The 15,389-nt window shown below is 37.4% G+C and overlaps 1 protein-coding gene across 18 annotated transcripts in view; it reads left to right on the top strand.

Annotated features, from left to right (window-relative positions):
* LOC131941269 (twitchin) overlaps positions 1 to 15,389 on the top strand; it is a 222,995-nt gene that overhangs the window by 60,597 nt on the left and 147,009 nt on the right. For all 18 annotated transcript variants that reach the window (XM_059300409.1, XM_059300419.1, XM_059300416.1 and 15 more), the window contains 5 exons: positions 1,963 to 1,985; positions 5,123 to 5,198; positions 6,027 to 6,266; positions 9,437 to 9,482; positions 10,838 to 10,896. In XM_059300409.1, coding sequence (XP_059156392.1) covers positions 1,963 to 1,985; positions 5,123 to 5,198; positions 6,027 to 6,266; positions 9,437 to 9,482; positions 10,838 to 10,896 — 444 coding nt within the window. The remainder of the gene's footprint in view (positions 1 to 1,962; positions 1,986 to 5,122; positions 5,199 to 6,026; positions 6,267 to 9,436; positions 9,483 to 10,837; positions 10,897 to 15,389) is intronic.

Raw genomic sequence — 15,389 nt, forward strand, 5'->3', positions numbered from 1 at the left:
TCTGGTTGAGGTGTGTTCTGGTTGAGGTGTGTTCTGGTTGAGGTGTGTTCTGGTTGAGGTGTGTTCTGGTTGAGGTGTGTTCTGGTTGAGGTGTGTTCTGGTTGAGGTGTGTTCTGGTTGAGGTGTAAGTGTTCTGGTTGAGGTGTGTTCTGGTTGAGGTGTAAGTGTTCTGGTTGAGGTGTAAGTGTTCTGGTTGAGGTGTAAGTGTTCTGGTTGAGGTGTGTTCTGGTTGAGGTGTAAGTGTTCTGGTTGAGGTGTAAGTGTTCTGGTTGAGGTGTAAGTGTTCTGGTTGAGGTGTGTTCTGGTTGAGGTGTGTTCTGGTTGAGGTGTAAGTGTTCTGGTTGAGGTGTGTTCTGGTTGAGGTGTAAGTGTTCTGGTTGAGGTGTAAGTGTTCTGGTTGAGGTGTAAGTGTTCTGGTTGAGGTGTGTTCTGGTTGAGGTGTGTTCTGGTTGAGGTGTAAGTGTTCTGGTTGAGGTGTAAGTGTTCTGGTTGAGGTGTGTTCTGGTTGAGGTGTGTTCTGGTTGAGGTGTGTTCTGGTTGAGGTGTGTTCTGGTTGAGGTGTAAGTGTTCTGGTTGAGGTGTGTTCTGGTTGAGGTGTGTTCTGGTTGAGGTGTGTTCTGGTTGAGGTGTGTTCTGGTTGAGGTGTGTTCTGGTTGAGGTGTAAGTGTTCTGGTTGAGGTGTGTTCTGGTTGAGGTGTGTTCTGGTTGAGGTGTGTTCTGGTTGAGGTGTGTTCTGGTTGAGGTGTAAGTGTTCTGGTTGAGGTGTAAGTGTTCTGGTTGAGGTGTAAGTGTTCTGGTTGAGGTGTGTTCTGGTTGAGGTGTGTTCTGGTTGAGGTGTAAGTGTTCTGGTTGAGGTGTAAGTGTTCTGGTTGAGGTGTAAGTGTTCTGGTTGAGGTGTAAGTGTTCTGGTTGAGGTGTGTTCTGGTTGAGGTGTGTTCTGGTTGAGGTGTAAGTGTTCTGGTTGAGGTGTGTTCTGGTTGAGGTGTAAGTGTTCTGGTTGAGATGTAAGTGTTCTGGTTGAGGTGTATTCTGGTTGAGGTGTGTTCTGGTTGAGGTGTAAGTGTTCTGGTTGAGGTGTGTTCTGGTTGAGGTGTAAGTGTTCTGGTTGAGGTGTAAGTGTTCTGGTTGAGGTGTGTTCTGGTTGAGGTGTGTTCTGGTTGAGGTGTAAGTGTTCTGGTTGAGGTGTGTTCTGGTTGAGGTGTGTTCTGGTTGAGGTGTAAGTGTTCTGGTTGAGGTGTGTTCTGGTTGAGGTGTAAGTGTTCTGGTTGAGGTGTAAGTGTTCTGGTTGAGGTGTGTTCTGGTTGAGGTGTGTTCTGGTTGAGGTGTGTTCTGGTTGAGGTGTGTTCTGGTTGAGGTGTAAGTGTTCTGGTTGAGGTGTGTTCTGGTTGAGGTGTGTTCTGGTTGAGGTGTGTTCTGGTTGAGGTGTGTTCTGGTTGAGGTGTGTTCTGGTTGAGGTGTAAGTGTTCTGGTTGAGGTGTGTTCTGGTTGAGGTGTGTTCTGGTTGAGGTGTGTTCTGGTTGAGGTGTATTCTGGTTGAGGTGTAAGTGTTCTGGTTGAGGTGTTTTGATCCAGGTGTAAGCAATCAACTATTTCGTTTATTTGTATGATGCTATTTTATTTTATTTAATACGGTACCTTGAATATTGAAGCTTTGTTTGTGTTTAGATATAGTCCCACACACAACCAACATTTTAACAATTTATTATATTAATAAATGTAAATGTTTTTTTTTTTTGTTTTTTTTTGCATTCATTTATTTGTTCAATTGTTATAGTGATTTTAATTTTTCTTTTTTAAAGTATACTAAATATTTTACCAAACGTTTAATTGTTGTTCATGTGTTCGAAATCTTGATAGAATAATTTTTAAATAAAAATAAATTGAAATGTAACTGAAAATTAAAATAATTATCTTTTCTTTAAATAATTTGACGCCATCTAATCTATGGTTTTTATTGAACAGGGAAAGCAAGCGTAGATCTTAAGGTTAGTAAAAAAAATTGTTTTACTTAGACGAAAATGTGAATTTTGGGGTGGTGGTCAAATCATTTGATGTTTTGTCAAATCTTTTACAGATTTTGGGTTGTCAAATCTTAGAACATTATGTCTATAGAACATCTCTAAAAATGTGCAGATCTCCAATAACGATGCAAAAATATCTAGATTTTAATACCCAGTTAAATACTGAATTACTCTTTTAAAATTAATTAGGCATCAAATAAATCAAATTTTATGTCAGATTGCTTTTGTTTCGGGTCTTGACCCACATGCCAAGTTTGAAACGAATAGCTCAGTTTGAAGTGATTGAAATTTCGCTTGACAGTTACGACATATAGACAGAAATACATACATAGGAAACAAATTAAATAAAAGCTTTTCAAAGCTTATACTCACAATCAGTGGCGTGCAGAGGGGGGGGGGGAGTGGCGGACGGGGCCCAGGCCCCGGGCATCCACTCAAGGGGGGCACCCTATTGAGTTTTTAAAATTATTTTGTAATTTAAAAAAAAGTTGCTGACAGATTTATTATTTTGTCAATCTCAACTATATCAAACGCTCAATCGACCGTCCTGACATTATACTGTCCGTATCGCAAAAATTACATAGAGAAAGCGGGCATCAGTGAAGGGTAGTCCTATAGTAGTCATTGATATTCCTTTAACAAATTCGGTCTTTGTATTGGATGCAGGGACATCTTTTAGAGTAGTTTTGCCCATATAATTCCTATGCACTACATGAGCATCTTTAAAGTAATTATTCGTATATCCATTATATTATATTTTAAGGGCATCCAGTAATATGCCATTTTCGCTTTAAAATACATTTTAAAGGCATCCATATAGTAATTATGCCCATTGTCATTTTATATATTGTAACGGCATCTCAAAAACAATTATGTTTATATTCATATATTACATTCGAAGTGCATCATACAGTAATTATACCTATCATCATTGTGTCTATTTTTGGGAGCATTTTAACGTTTTTATCTCCATGCTCATTATGATACATTTTTATTGCATCCAAAGGGAATTATGCCCATATTATTATTATACATTTTGGGGGCACCTTTCGTCCAATACATGACCATGTGTAGTGTAATTGTTAAATTGTAGGGGCATCCCTTAGAATGTATTCCATTTCATGCATTATATGAGCATAACTAAGAATAAGAATGTCCATATTGTTTTTGATAAACTGTAAGGACAACCTAAGGAACAAGCATCAACATATTGTTTTCGGTACAACGTAGTGGTATAGTTCAGCATAATTGTGCCCTTTGTTATTATTATGAATAGTAGGGGCATGCTTTAAGTAGTGTTAAAGTATTTTGATTCTTAGCAGATTTGTATGTAAAGTTATTGGGGTCACATTATAGAGCCATTTTTATTTCAATTAATAGTAGAGTAGTTGAGCTCATATTGATTAAATGCAATGTGGGGGGGGGGGGATGGGGTGGCAGTCCATGCTCACCGTTAGAGAATTATCTCCCCCCCCCCCACCTGAACCTGATAGGTAGGCGTTACCTTGGTGTTAAATTTTAGAATACACGTCCTTAGTTGTAGGGTGGGGTCTGACATTATAATCTTAATTTCCATCATCTCGGAAACACCCAAAGCTTACAATCCGCTTTGAAGTTTATACAGGTATGGTATTTTAGTGACCTATTTTTCGTTACTTTTGTTTTTCATGCAAAAATACGACTTTTGTCACGGGAGAATTGTGATGGCTTTCATAGAAAAAAGTATTTGGTAATTAATATGCAAATTTAATTTTTAAAATTTTGGATACTAAAAAGGGTACGACTTTTTAGACCTTGTGAAATTCTTACTAGTAGCTATTTCAAAAGTTGTTTTGACAAAAGTTTTAAAATATACTGAAAAATAGTAGTTTAAATTTGATTGTTATAAGTTGATAAATAGAAAAGCCCTAGCATTTTTTAAAGGGTCGAAAAATTCAAAATGTTTTTTTTTGGTTTCCATGACAACCAAAATTGTTTTCAACCCTTTTTTTTTTGCTGTTCAATACTTACTTTTATGTGCCAAACATGGTAATAGTATTCAATTGGTTTAGATATTAAAGTGTAAAAAAAATAGAAAAAAAACTTGGCATATCCCCTTAAAGCATTGACCTTTTGACCGACTAGTTTAGAGATACAAATGTGAAACATCTCTAGTTCAACGCACACTCTCACCTGTATTATTTACCCAGTAGAAATTCCCGCGCAGGCCAAGAGAGAAGCAGCCCATAAATAAAGGCGTATCCGACGCCCTAATTGTAGACACGGATATTTTTTTTTGTGACCGAGGTCCCGTAAGGTAATACAAAACCAGATGAGACTCTTTTGTAGGGCATGGCATCCACCCCCCCCCCCCCCCCCACGATATGTCCCCAACTATTTCCCCGCCACGAAGTTCCACCCATTAATACATTTGAGATGTTCATTCCTTGGGATTTAGCCGTAGTCAATGTTTTCATCCAGATAAGTACACTTTTTAAAATATCCTTTTATATATGTATTTCTAATTAAGCTATATATATATATATATATATATATATATATATATATATATATATATATATATATTATATTATATTCCTCATGAGTTGGCCCCGGGCATCTAAATATGTTTGCACGCCACTGCTCACAAAAAGACAAAACACATATTAAATATCACTAACGGAGATTATATCAGTATAAAAATTGTATTAATTGTTTTTTTCAAAATATAAACATTGATTTCGAACATACTGTTTTATTTTTACAATAACCAAATAGGTAGAAAAAAAGTGGAAATACAAACCAAACCAGTTTATAATTTTTAAGAAGCTGAAAAAAAGCGAACATTTTCATTCACCTGTGGTGAGGTTTACATGATTTAACGAGTTGCTCACTCAAGACATTTTTGCATTTCATTTTAGCCACAATGGCTTGTAAAATCAAGAGTTATAGATTAGTTTTTCCAAATGTGTAGTACCTACACAAATTTCGCTATTATAGTGTACCTGCTCATGTTTTATTTGCTGTACAATATAATAGAATTAGTATTGGTCAAAGGATTTTATTAGCTGTACAATATAATAGAGTTAGTATTGGTCAAAGGATTTTATTTGAATCTTTAGGATGGCAAGAAACCTTTAAGGTTGGGAGAGGGGCCGACTTTTAAGGAGAAACCTGTGAACCAGGTGGTCTTTGAAGGTAAGGTCTAGTTAAGTTTTATGTGGACTCAATAGTTTTATGTTGCCTCAATAGTTGTATGTTGCCTCAATAGTTGTATGTTGCCTCAATAGCTGTATGTGGACTCAATAGTTTATGTTGCCTCAATAGTTTTATGTGGACTCAATAGTTGTATGTGGACTCAATAGTTTATGTTGCCTCAATAGTTTTATGTTGCCTCAATAGTTGTATGTGGACTCAATAGTTGTATGTTGCCTCAATAGCTGTATGTGGACTCAATAGTTGTATGTGGACTCAATAGTTTATGTTGCCTCAATAGTTTTATGTTGCCTCAATAGTTGTATGTGGACTCAATAGTTGTATGTTGCCTCAATAGCTGGATGTGGACTCAATAGTTTTATGTGGACTCAATAGTTGTATGTGGACTCAATAGTTTTATTTGGACTCAATAGTTTTATGTGGACTCAATAGTTTATGTTGCCTCAATAGTTTTATGTGGACTCAATAGTTGTATGCTGTTTTATTTACAGTTCTGCCTGACCTAATACTTTGTATATGTCATGCTTATTATGAGTCACTTATTTTTGCTGCTAGATACATTCTGCTTACCAGTCAAATATTAGACTACAAATTAAATGCATTTGCATATTCGGCTACCAGTAGAAAATATCAAGCTTTAAATGTTTCCCTACTAGTGCGATGCCTAATGTACTGTTTCCCTACCATTGCGATGCCTAATGTAATGTTTCCCTTCTAGTGCGATGCCTAATGTAATGTTTCCCTACCATTGCGATGCCTAATGTAATGTTTTCCTTCTAGTGCGATGCCTAATGTAATGTTTTCCTTCAGGAAACGACCTCCTAGTCTCAGTGACTGCTGACCCTAAGGGCAAGCCCCCACCCGTCATCAAGTTTTATCGCGGACCCCGGGAACTCAAAGATGATTCTCGAGTGTCCATCAAGGTCAACGGCCTGACCTCCACCCTAGGCATCAAACGCACACGTCAGACAGACGAGGCCAAGTACACCGTCAACATCGAGTCGGAGGGGGCCATCACGGACACGGCCACCTTCTCCGTCTTTATCAAAGGTCAGCTGTCGCATGTCTTGTCACCATGGTTACACCGTGTTTCCTTTCATCTCACACCACCATCATAAGCTGCTCCACCATTATGCTTCAATAATAAGCCAAACTTCCCTCAAAACCCCCGTCTTCAGTCCCAACATTCCTTATATTTCCGTCTATATCAGTGAATATCAGCAAAACTTTTCTATTAAAACCATCTTAGAGTGTGTTGAATTCACGTTCTATGGTTCATTGTTTATGTGTTAAATGCGACTGTTGCTTCACTAACCGTTTACTTCTTGTATTGAAAGGTTTTTCAATTTCACATACACATTGAATTTTCTTTAGCTTTTATCTTCACGGGGCAAGCAATCGTTAACATATTAGGATTTTGAGGACAAGTAATTTTTAAAATATTAGCAGGACAAGTGATTGTTGACATATTAGGACAGTAAATAGTTGTTGATATGTTAGCAGGGTAAATAATTGATTTCATATTGTTAACATATTGTTGAAATATTAGGGGAATGTAGTTTGTCTTATCTTTTGGGGGGAATGTAGTTTGTCTTATCTTTTGTAGCTTTTATTTATTTAAGTGTTTAGGGTGGGGAGTTAGGCTTGAGTTGACGAGTTTATAATGTAATCTGCCTGATATTCAAATGTTCTTTCATTGTTTTGTATAATAATAATATTATTTCGAATGTCTAAAGTCTTAGATTTTAATGATACTTCTTCATATTACACCGCCATTATTTTTTACCAATATAAAATATAATCATAAGCATTCATACTCCAGTTTGTGTGGTAACTGTTAGCTTCTGGTAGCTATTCTTTAGCTGGTAGCTAGTCTTTAGCTGGTAGCTCTGGTAGCTAGTCTTTAGCTGGTAGCTCTGGTAGCTAGTCTTTAGCTGGTAGCTAGTCTTTAGCTGGTAGCTCTAGTAGCTAGGCTTTAGCTGGTAGCTCTGGTAGCTAGTCTTTAGCTGGTAGCTCTGGTAGCTAGTCTTTAGCTGGCAGCTCTGGTAGCTATTCTTTAGCTGGTAGCTAGTCTTTAGCTGGTAGCTAGTCTTTAGCTGGTAGCTTTGGTAGCTAGTCTTTAGCTGGTAGCTCTGGTAGCTACTCTTTAGCTGGTAGCTCTGGTAGCTAGTCTTTAGCTGGTAGCTCTGGTAGCTAGTCTTTAGCTGGTAGCTCTGGTAGCTAGTCTTTAGCTGGTAGCTCTGGTAGCTAGTCTTTAGCTGGTAGCTAGTCTTTAGCTGGTAGCTCTAGTAGCTAGGCTTTAGCTGGTAGCTCTGGTAGCTAGTCTTTAGCTGGTAGCTCTGGTAGCTAGTCTTTAGCTGGCAGCTCTGGTAGCTATTCTTTAGCTGGTAGCTAGTCTTTAGCTGGTAGCTAGTCTTTAGCTGGTAGCTTTGGTAGCTAGTCTTTAGCTGGTAGCTCTGGTAGCTACTCTTTAGCTGGTAGCTCTGGTAGCTAGTCTTTAGCTGGTAGCTCTGGTAGCTAGTCTTTAGCTGGTAGCTCTGGTAGCTAGTCTTTAGCTGGTAGCTAGTCTTTAGCTGGTAGCTCTGGTAGCTAGTCTTTAGCTGGTAAGCTAGTCTTTAGCTGGTAGCTCTGGTAGCTAGTCTTTAGCTGGAAGCTTGTCTTTAGCTGGTAGCTCTGGTAGCTAGTCTTTAGCTCGTAGCTAGTCTTTAGCTGGTAGCTCTGGTAGCTAGTCTTTAGCTCGTAGCTAGTCTTTAGCTGGTAGCTCTGGTAGCTAGTCTTTAGCTGGCAGCTCTGGTAGCTAGTCTTTAGCTGGTAGCTGTGGTAGCTAGTCGTTAGCTGGTAGCTCTGGTAGCTAGTCTTTAGCTGGTAGCTCTGGTAGCTAGTCTTTAGCTGGTAGCTCTGGTAGCTAGTCTTTAGCTGGTAGCTAGTCTTTAGCTGGTAGCTCTGGTAGCTAGTCTTTAGCTGGTAGCTAGTCTTTAGCTGGTAGCTCTGGTAGCTAGTCTTTAGCTGAAAGCTTGTCTTTAGCTGGTAGCTCTGGTAGCTATTCTTTAGCTCGTAGCTAGTCTTTAGCTGGTAGCTCTGGTAGCTAGTCTTTAGCTGGCAGCTCTGGTAGCTAGTCTTTAGCTGGTAGCTAGTCTTTAGCTGGCAGCTCTGGTAGCTAGTCTTTAGCTGGTAGCTCTGGTAGCTAGTCTTTAGCTGGTAGCTAGTCTTTAGCTGGTAGCTCTAGTAGCTAGTCTTTAGCTGGTAGCTCTGGTAGCTAGTCTTTAGCTGGTAGCTCTGGTAGCTAGTCTTTAGCTGGCAGCTCTGGTAGCTATTCTTTAGCTGGTAGCTAGTCTTTAGCTGGTAGCTAGTCTTTAGCTGGTAGCTTTGGTAGCTAGTCTTTAGCTGGTAGCTCTGGTAGCTACTCTTTAGCTGGTAGCTCTGGTAGCTAGTCTTTAGCTGGTAGCTCTGGTAGCTAGTCTTTAGCTGGTAGCTCTGGTAGCTAGTCTTTAGCTGGTAGCTAGTCTTTAGCTGGTAGCTCTGGTAGCTAGTCTTTAGCTGGTAGCTAGTCTTTAGCTGGTAGCTCTGGTAGCTAGTCTTTAGCTCGTAGCTAGTCTTTAGCTGGTAGCTCTGGTAGCTAGTCTTTAGCTCGTAGCTAGTCTTTAGCTGGTAGCTCTGGTAGCTAGTCTTTAGCTGGCAGCTTTGGTAGCTAGTCTTTAGCTGGTAGCTGTGGTAGCTAGTCGTTAGCTGGTTGCTCTGGTAGCTAGTCTTTAGCTGGTAGCTCTGGTAGCTAGTCTTTAGCTGGTAGCTCTGGTAGCTAGTCTTTAGCTGGTAGCTAGTCTTTAGCTGGTAGCTCTGGTAGCTAGTCTTTAGCTGGTAGCTAGTCTTTAGCTGGTAGCTCTGGTAGCTAGTCTTTAGCTGAAAGCTTGTCTTTAGCTGGTAGCTCTGGTAGCTAGTCTTTAGCTCGTAGCTAGTCTTTAGCTGGTAGCTCTGGTAGCTAGTCTTTAGCTGGCAGCTCTGGTAGCTAGTCTTTAGCTGGTAGCTAGTCTTTAGCTGGCAGCTCTGGTAGCTAGTCTTTAGCTGGTAGCTCTGGTAGCTAGTCTTTAGCTGGTAGCTCTGGTAGCTAGTCGTTAGCTGGTAGCTCTGGTAGCTAGTCTTTAGTTGGTAGCTCTGGTAGCTAGTCTTTAGCTGGTAGCTCTGGTAGCTAGTCTTTAATTTGTGACTTGTTTTCTTTTTCCTAGATCCTAAAGATTCAGCCTTGGATTTCAGAGCCATTCTTAAACACAGGTAGGGAAACATAGAGGTAGGGAAACATCGAGGTAGGGAAACAGAGGTAAAAAAATATACCCTGATAGGGATATATATATATATATATATATATATATATATATATATATATATATATATATATATATATTTATATATATATATATATATATATATATATATATATATATAAGCCCTGGTAGGGGTGGGGGATCTTTAAAATATATCTACCCTTCCCTGGCTTATCTATTACTGTCCGGTCAGTGCAAGTCCGGCTACCCAGACTGGTTAATCCTTAACCTTAGTCTAAATTAAAAAACAAAAAAACTTTAGCAAATTAATAAAATTTATTGTATACTTGGAACCAATGACAAAATCAAAATAAAAAAAAACCGAACAATTTACACGCAACAAACAGAATGTAACAAAACAATTTTTATCTAGCAAAACACCCAAATTCGGACTACGTTCTAGATAAAGGAAAAAAAAGACAAATTAATTACAATAAAAAAAGTTATATACAAAGTTATAAACACAGGCTGACTGGATTACATCTCAACAGCCTGCAGGTAGTTCACACAAAACACACTTAAACGTAAATATCAGGTCACTGAGCTTAACTACTAGTTCAATGCACACAATTATCAACCTCAACAAGAGGTTCTCATAAAATATGTAAGTAAAATCTAGAAATCGATTCTAGATCCATGACTAAAACTCTAAACCCAGACCACCATACTACCACGTGGTCTGGATACATCAACCATTGAGACTTCTAAAAGTCGAAGTGACTAAATAGTACGTAGTCACTTCGTATACAAAATAAGCAAACTATTAAAAGGAAACCATAATAAAACACTATAAAAATAGCGCTACGTTACCATACACCACATAAATGTGACACAGAAACACTTCAACACACAGGCCTCAACATTCCCGCAGAACAAAGTTTGCGTAAATAATAACATCAAAATATAAACAAGACTACTTAACTAAAAACCACAACAATCCTTAAAGGAACACCAAAAGTGACATTCACCTTTTTGTAATAAAATAATAATTAAATAACTCCCCAGCCCCTTATATATATATATATATGTGTGTGTGTGTATATATATATATATATATATATATGTATATATATATATATATATATATATATATATATATATATAAGGATATATACACAGGTTGGAAAATATACATAGGGGGGAATTATACCGAGCCTGAGAATATGTTATACATTGGTTTGTAAACATACACAGCTAGGGAAACACACACAGCCAGGGAAACATACACAGCTAGGGAAACATACACAGCTAGGGAAACACACACAGCTAGGGAAACATATCCTGCATGAAAGAATTTTTCCCCAGGGACCACCAGAAAAACAAAGATGACGAGGATGATGTCGACTGGGGAAATCTAAAGCCAGGTAGGTTAAGGTCGTCTAGAATAGTTTCTTGAAATTGTCTTTATGTTTCAGGCAGTTTTCTCTACAGTTAGTGCCGTTTTATGTACTGTGTTCATATGTATGTTTATGTGTATGGGTTTATGTATGGTTGTATATGGAGGTTATATATACATATATAATTTTTTGCGGATGTATATTAGCACTTTCTATTTAATTCTGAAATTTTAACATTTTATTGCTCCTGGGTGTACAGTGTATTCATGTTAGGTTAAGGTTTAGGTTTAGGTTTAGGTTAAGGTTTATGTATTCTTTTTGTCAGATATATTATCAGTTGACATATTATGTTCTAATTTGAATGCTAATGTTATATATGTTTGAAAGTGTTTTTGTTTCTCTTGTTGAACTGTTTGATGAAAACTGCCATTTTTGCTGTTTCAGAGACAGGTATCTGGTGTCTGTTGATTCAAGGGTACTGTCCAAGGGGACATAACTGTCTTGTCGTCCAATGTCCCCTTGTGCCTTGAATGTTTACTGTGCTTGTAGTTGCCTACTTGTTTAAGCCATAGAGATGTTATCCTAAACTTAGTGCCATTCACTCTCAAAACATGAGCTAAAAATAGCATGCTAAGATTATTGGTCAGACCCGCCCGCTTGACGACATCATATGTTGCAAGTTGCAAGGATATGTTGCATACGATATATTTTGTTTTGTTGCATGTTTAGAAACAGTTTAAACCTTTTATGTATTTAACACAGTGGCGAAACTTGAAAAAAGATTATATATATATATATATATATATATATATATATATATATATATATATATATATATATAATATATATATAAAGCTCAATTCTGTATGTAACTTGTAATATTTAAGGTGTAAAATGTTTGTCGCGGATACTTCGATAGATTTAAGTGTTAGGTTATTAAAGTCCTTATGGTCTAAATTTATGAGTTAAAAAATTAATATTGAAAGTGTTGGGAAATAATTTTCATTTTTCAACCTGAAAGTAATAATTGTCGGCATGTTCATTAAACACAAGTTTTAAAAAATATCATCTTTTACAAAAATTCTAATTATGTCTTTATTTAGTCCTTTAGCACTTACTTCCCTTTGATAAATTAGGAAAACACAATTACTTCCCATTATAAAAACCATTGCATTGGTGGGAAAAAATACTTTTTATTACTTTGTTTTGGTGTTGGGAAAAAAAATAATTACATAATTAGCGGGGATTGATCAAGTGCAAATGTTGTAGGTATTTTACGGATAAGCTTGGAGTATTATAATTGTTCATTAAATTGAAACGGGCGCGTTCGTTTAATTGAGTGCAAAAGACTATGAATAATTTGGGGTACTATAGTCGTTTATTAAGCTGAAACAGGCGATTCCGCCCCGGGATAAACTGTGAGCACTTTGCGTTTATGTTCGCGTTAGTGTTTTCTTTGTGTTTAGGTTGGGTTTGCGTTAGTGGTTGCGTTTTGATTTGTTTCGTTTTTGTTCTTTCTTTTTTCGTTTTTGTTTGTGTTTTTTTTCTTTGGGTTTGTATTTGTGTTTGTGGTTGGTTTTGCGTTTGGATTTGGTTTGTTTTCGTTTGCTTTTTCGTTTGTTTTTTTCTTTGTGTTGGTATTGGTGTTTGTGGTTGTGGTTGGGTTTGTTGTTAGGTTTTTGTTTTCGTTTGCTTTTTTTGTTTGCTTTTTCTTTGTGTTTGTATTGGTGTTTGTGGTTGTGGTTGGGTTTGTTGTTAGGTTTTTGTTTTCGTTTGTATTGTGTTAGCGTTATGTTTGCGTTTTGTTGTTTTGGTTTTGGTTGGTTGTGGTTTGGGTGGGCAATGCCGGGTTTATGATGATTACTAAACACACAGGTAATGGTCTTTAACAGGAAGGTTTTTCACATAACCCAGAGCAGGGCCTGGCCGGGACGGCTAGTATATATATATATATATATATATATATATATATATATATATATATATATATATATATATATATATATATATATATATATATATATATAATCAACCGTTATTGGCTTTGCTCTAGACAATTAAAGCAAGTTCTAAATTGAAATGGTAACTGAAAAATGTATGTTTATGTAAATTTAGAAAAAAAACATCAATGCAACACGTAGGCCCACGCTTTTACTTGATTTTAAAATTGAACTTACACATCACATGCCCTTTAGAATTGTAATAAGCATAAGAGACAAATCATTTGACAGAAAACTGCTTGCTTCTTACTTCCCTCCCCTGGTGAACAACAACACTATGTCATTCAATTCAAATAGAGAAAACATCGGCGTCGAATGTTGAATGAGTGTATAACTTTCTTTCACAGTCATAACAAACTACTGTAAAGCTTAAAAAGGACGTCAACATAAATGTCATTAAGTGTACCAGAACAGAGCACGCACACAACATACGCTAAATCTACCACACAGCATACGCTAAATCTTCCATGCAACATACGCTAAATCTACCAAACAACACACGCTAAATCTACCACACAACATACGCTAAGTCTACCACACAACATACGCTAAATCTACCACACAACATACGCTAAGTCTACCACACAACATAGGCTAAATATACCACACAACATACGCTAAATCTACCACACAACATACGCTAAATCTACCACACAACATACGCTAAATCTTCCATGCAACAAAAGCCAGAGAACCCATTAATAATTATCATTAAATTAAAAAAAAACCACGTTTTCTGATTGAACTAAAAAGTAGAAAATAAATGCTATAGGCTACATCACAATAATGCAAGCGATCACTCTACTATAAGCGATCGCAAACTGCGTGCGCATTATGACAAAAAAATGATAAACGTGGGGCGCCGAAGTAAAAGTATCGGTCATTGTTAATATAAGATGTAAAAGTTATATTACTATTGATTAGATAATACTATTGAGTTTTATTAGGGAGCTTGTAGAGAGTCAACAGTATTAGAAACTGTAAGAAAATGACGGCGCCCCACGTTTTTCATTTTTTGTCATAATGCGCACGCAGTTTGCGATCGCTTATAGTAGAGTGATCGCTTGCATTATTGTGATGTATAGCATTTATTTTCTACTTTTTAGTTCAATCAGAAAACGTGGGTTTTTTTTTTTTTTAAATTTTAATGATAATTATTTTCTACTTTTTAGTCTTTGTCTGTTTGTTTTCATTCAAATCTTGCTATCGATTTTATGTTCTCGCATTGACTTTGTTTTTGGGTAAACGAAGACAAACACTCACAAAGAACACAAAGATAAAAGGGACTTATACCAGGCATGACACGCTTATTATTCAGGATCAGCTGGAGGTTCGTGTCGACGCATTCTTTCCATCTCCTGTAGACATTCCTCATTGCAGGGTTTTTTCCTGTTAGCTTGATGCAATCCGATTCCACAATGCGTACGCCTTCAAGTGATCGTACCCGACTGAGCGCAACATACGCCTGGCCCGTTTCAAAAAGTGCTGGTCCTAAATAGACAACTGCGTGATCAACTGTGCAGCCTTGCATTTTATGCACTGTGCATGCCCAGCATAGAATTATGGGCAGTTGTCTTCGCTCGACTTTTCCATAATTCAGTTTTCCATCCAATTCTACGCATCTCGGCTCAATCCGATGGATTCCATCTGGCCCAAAGTCAATGCTTAAGTCGGGAATGTCTTTATCAATCTGGTCGCGTCTGAAATTTGGCCAATGAATTTCTGTAATGTTGCCGATTGCGCCATTAACCAGTCCCTTTTCAACGATGATGTTCGCTCTCAACATCACTTTAGCGCCGAGGAATATTTCCATTTCCTTTTGCAATCCTCCAGTCTTATTTATATCGTTGGATACAACTTTGCTCATGTCGATTTTGTCGGCGTTTCTTCCAGAATCAATGATTCGATCCTGAGACTCGATCTTGTATATTCGAGTGCCTTGCGATCGATAAAATTGCAAAACAGAATTATTGTGATCCTCGACCATTTTTCTTGTCGGATAAATTCTGATTGCCTTATTTAGTGCGAATTCTCCAGTTGGCTCTTAAGAGTTTTCGTCATTAAGAGCTCGAAATGAGGACCTTTGAGCTCGCCAACTCGTAATGCATTTAGGAGATCAGCGAAAGTTGTATCACCGCGCTGTCGCATATTTTTAGGCGATTCGACTAGGCCAGAAGAGGGAAAGTACCGAACCTTGTTTTTATCAAATTACAATTACTAGGTTATGTCCCTTTTTTGTACAAATCAATAGGGGGCTTAAACGATCAATAAAATTTTTCCATGGTTCAATTTAGTAATAATAATAATAATTGAATATTGTATTGTCATCGGAAACAAAGCTTCCCTGAAATTATCAGCGCGCTAGCTAACTGGGAAATGCCCGAAATTTCGATCGCAAGATTTGATGGAAAGACAAAGAAACAGATGCGAAAGCAAGTTAAAGAAAACGTGGGAAAAAACAGGATGGCCAATATTGTTAAAACCAAACTTAACATCCTCAAAATCTCATGAATACACTTA

This window comes from Physella acuta, unplaced genomic scaffold (assembly GCF_028476545.2).
Source record: "Physella acuta isolate Inbredline_101_S28 unplaced genomic scaffold, ASM2847654v3 ptg000355l, whole genome shotgun sequence".
Taxonomy (NCBI): domain Eukaryota; kingdom Metazoa; phylum Mollusca; class Gastropoda; family Physidae; genus Physella; species Physella acuta.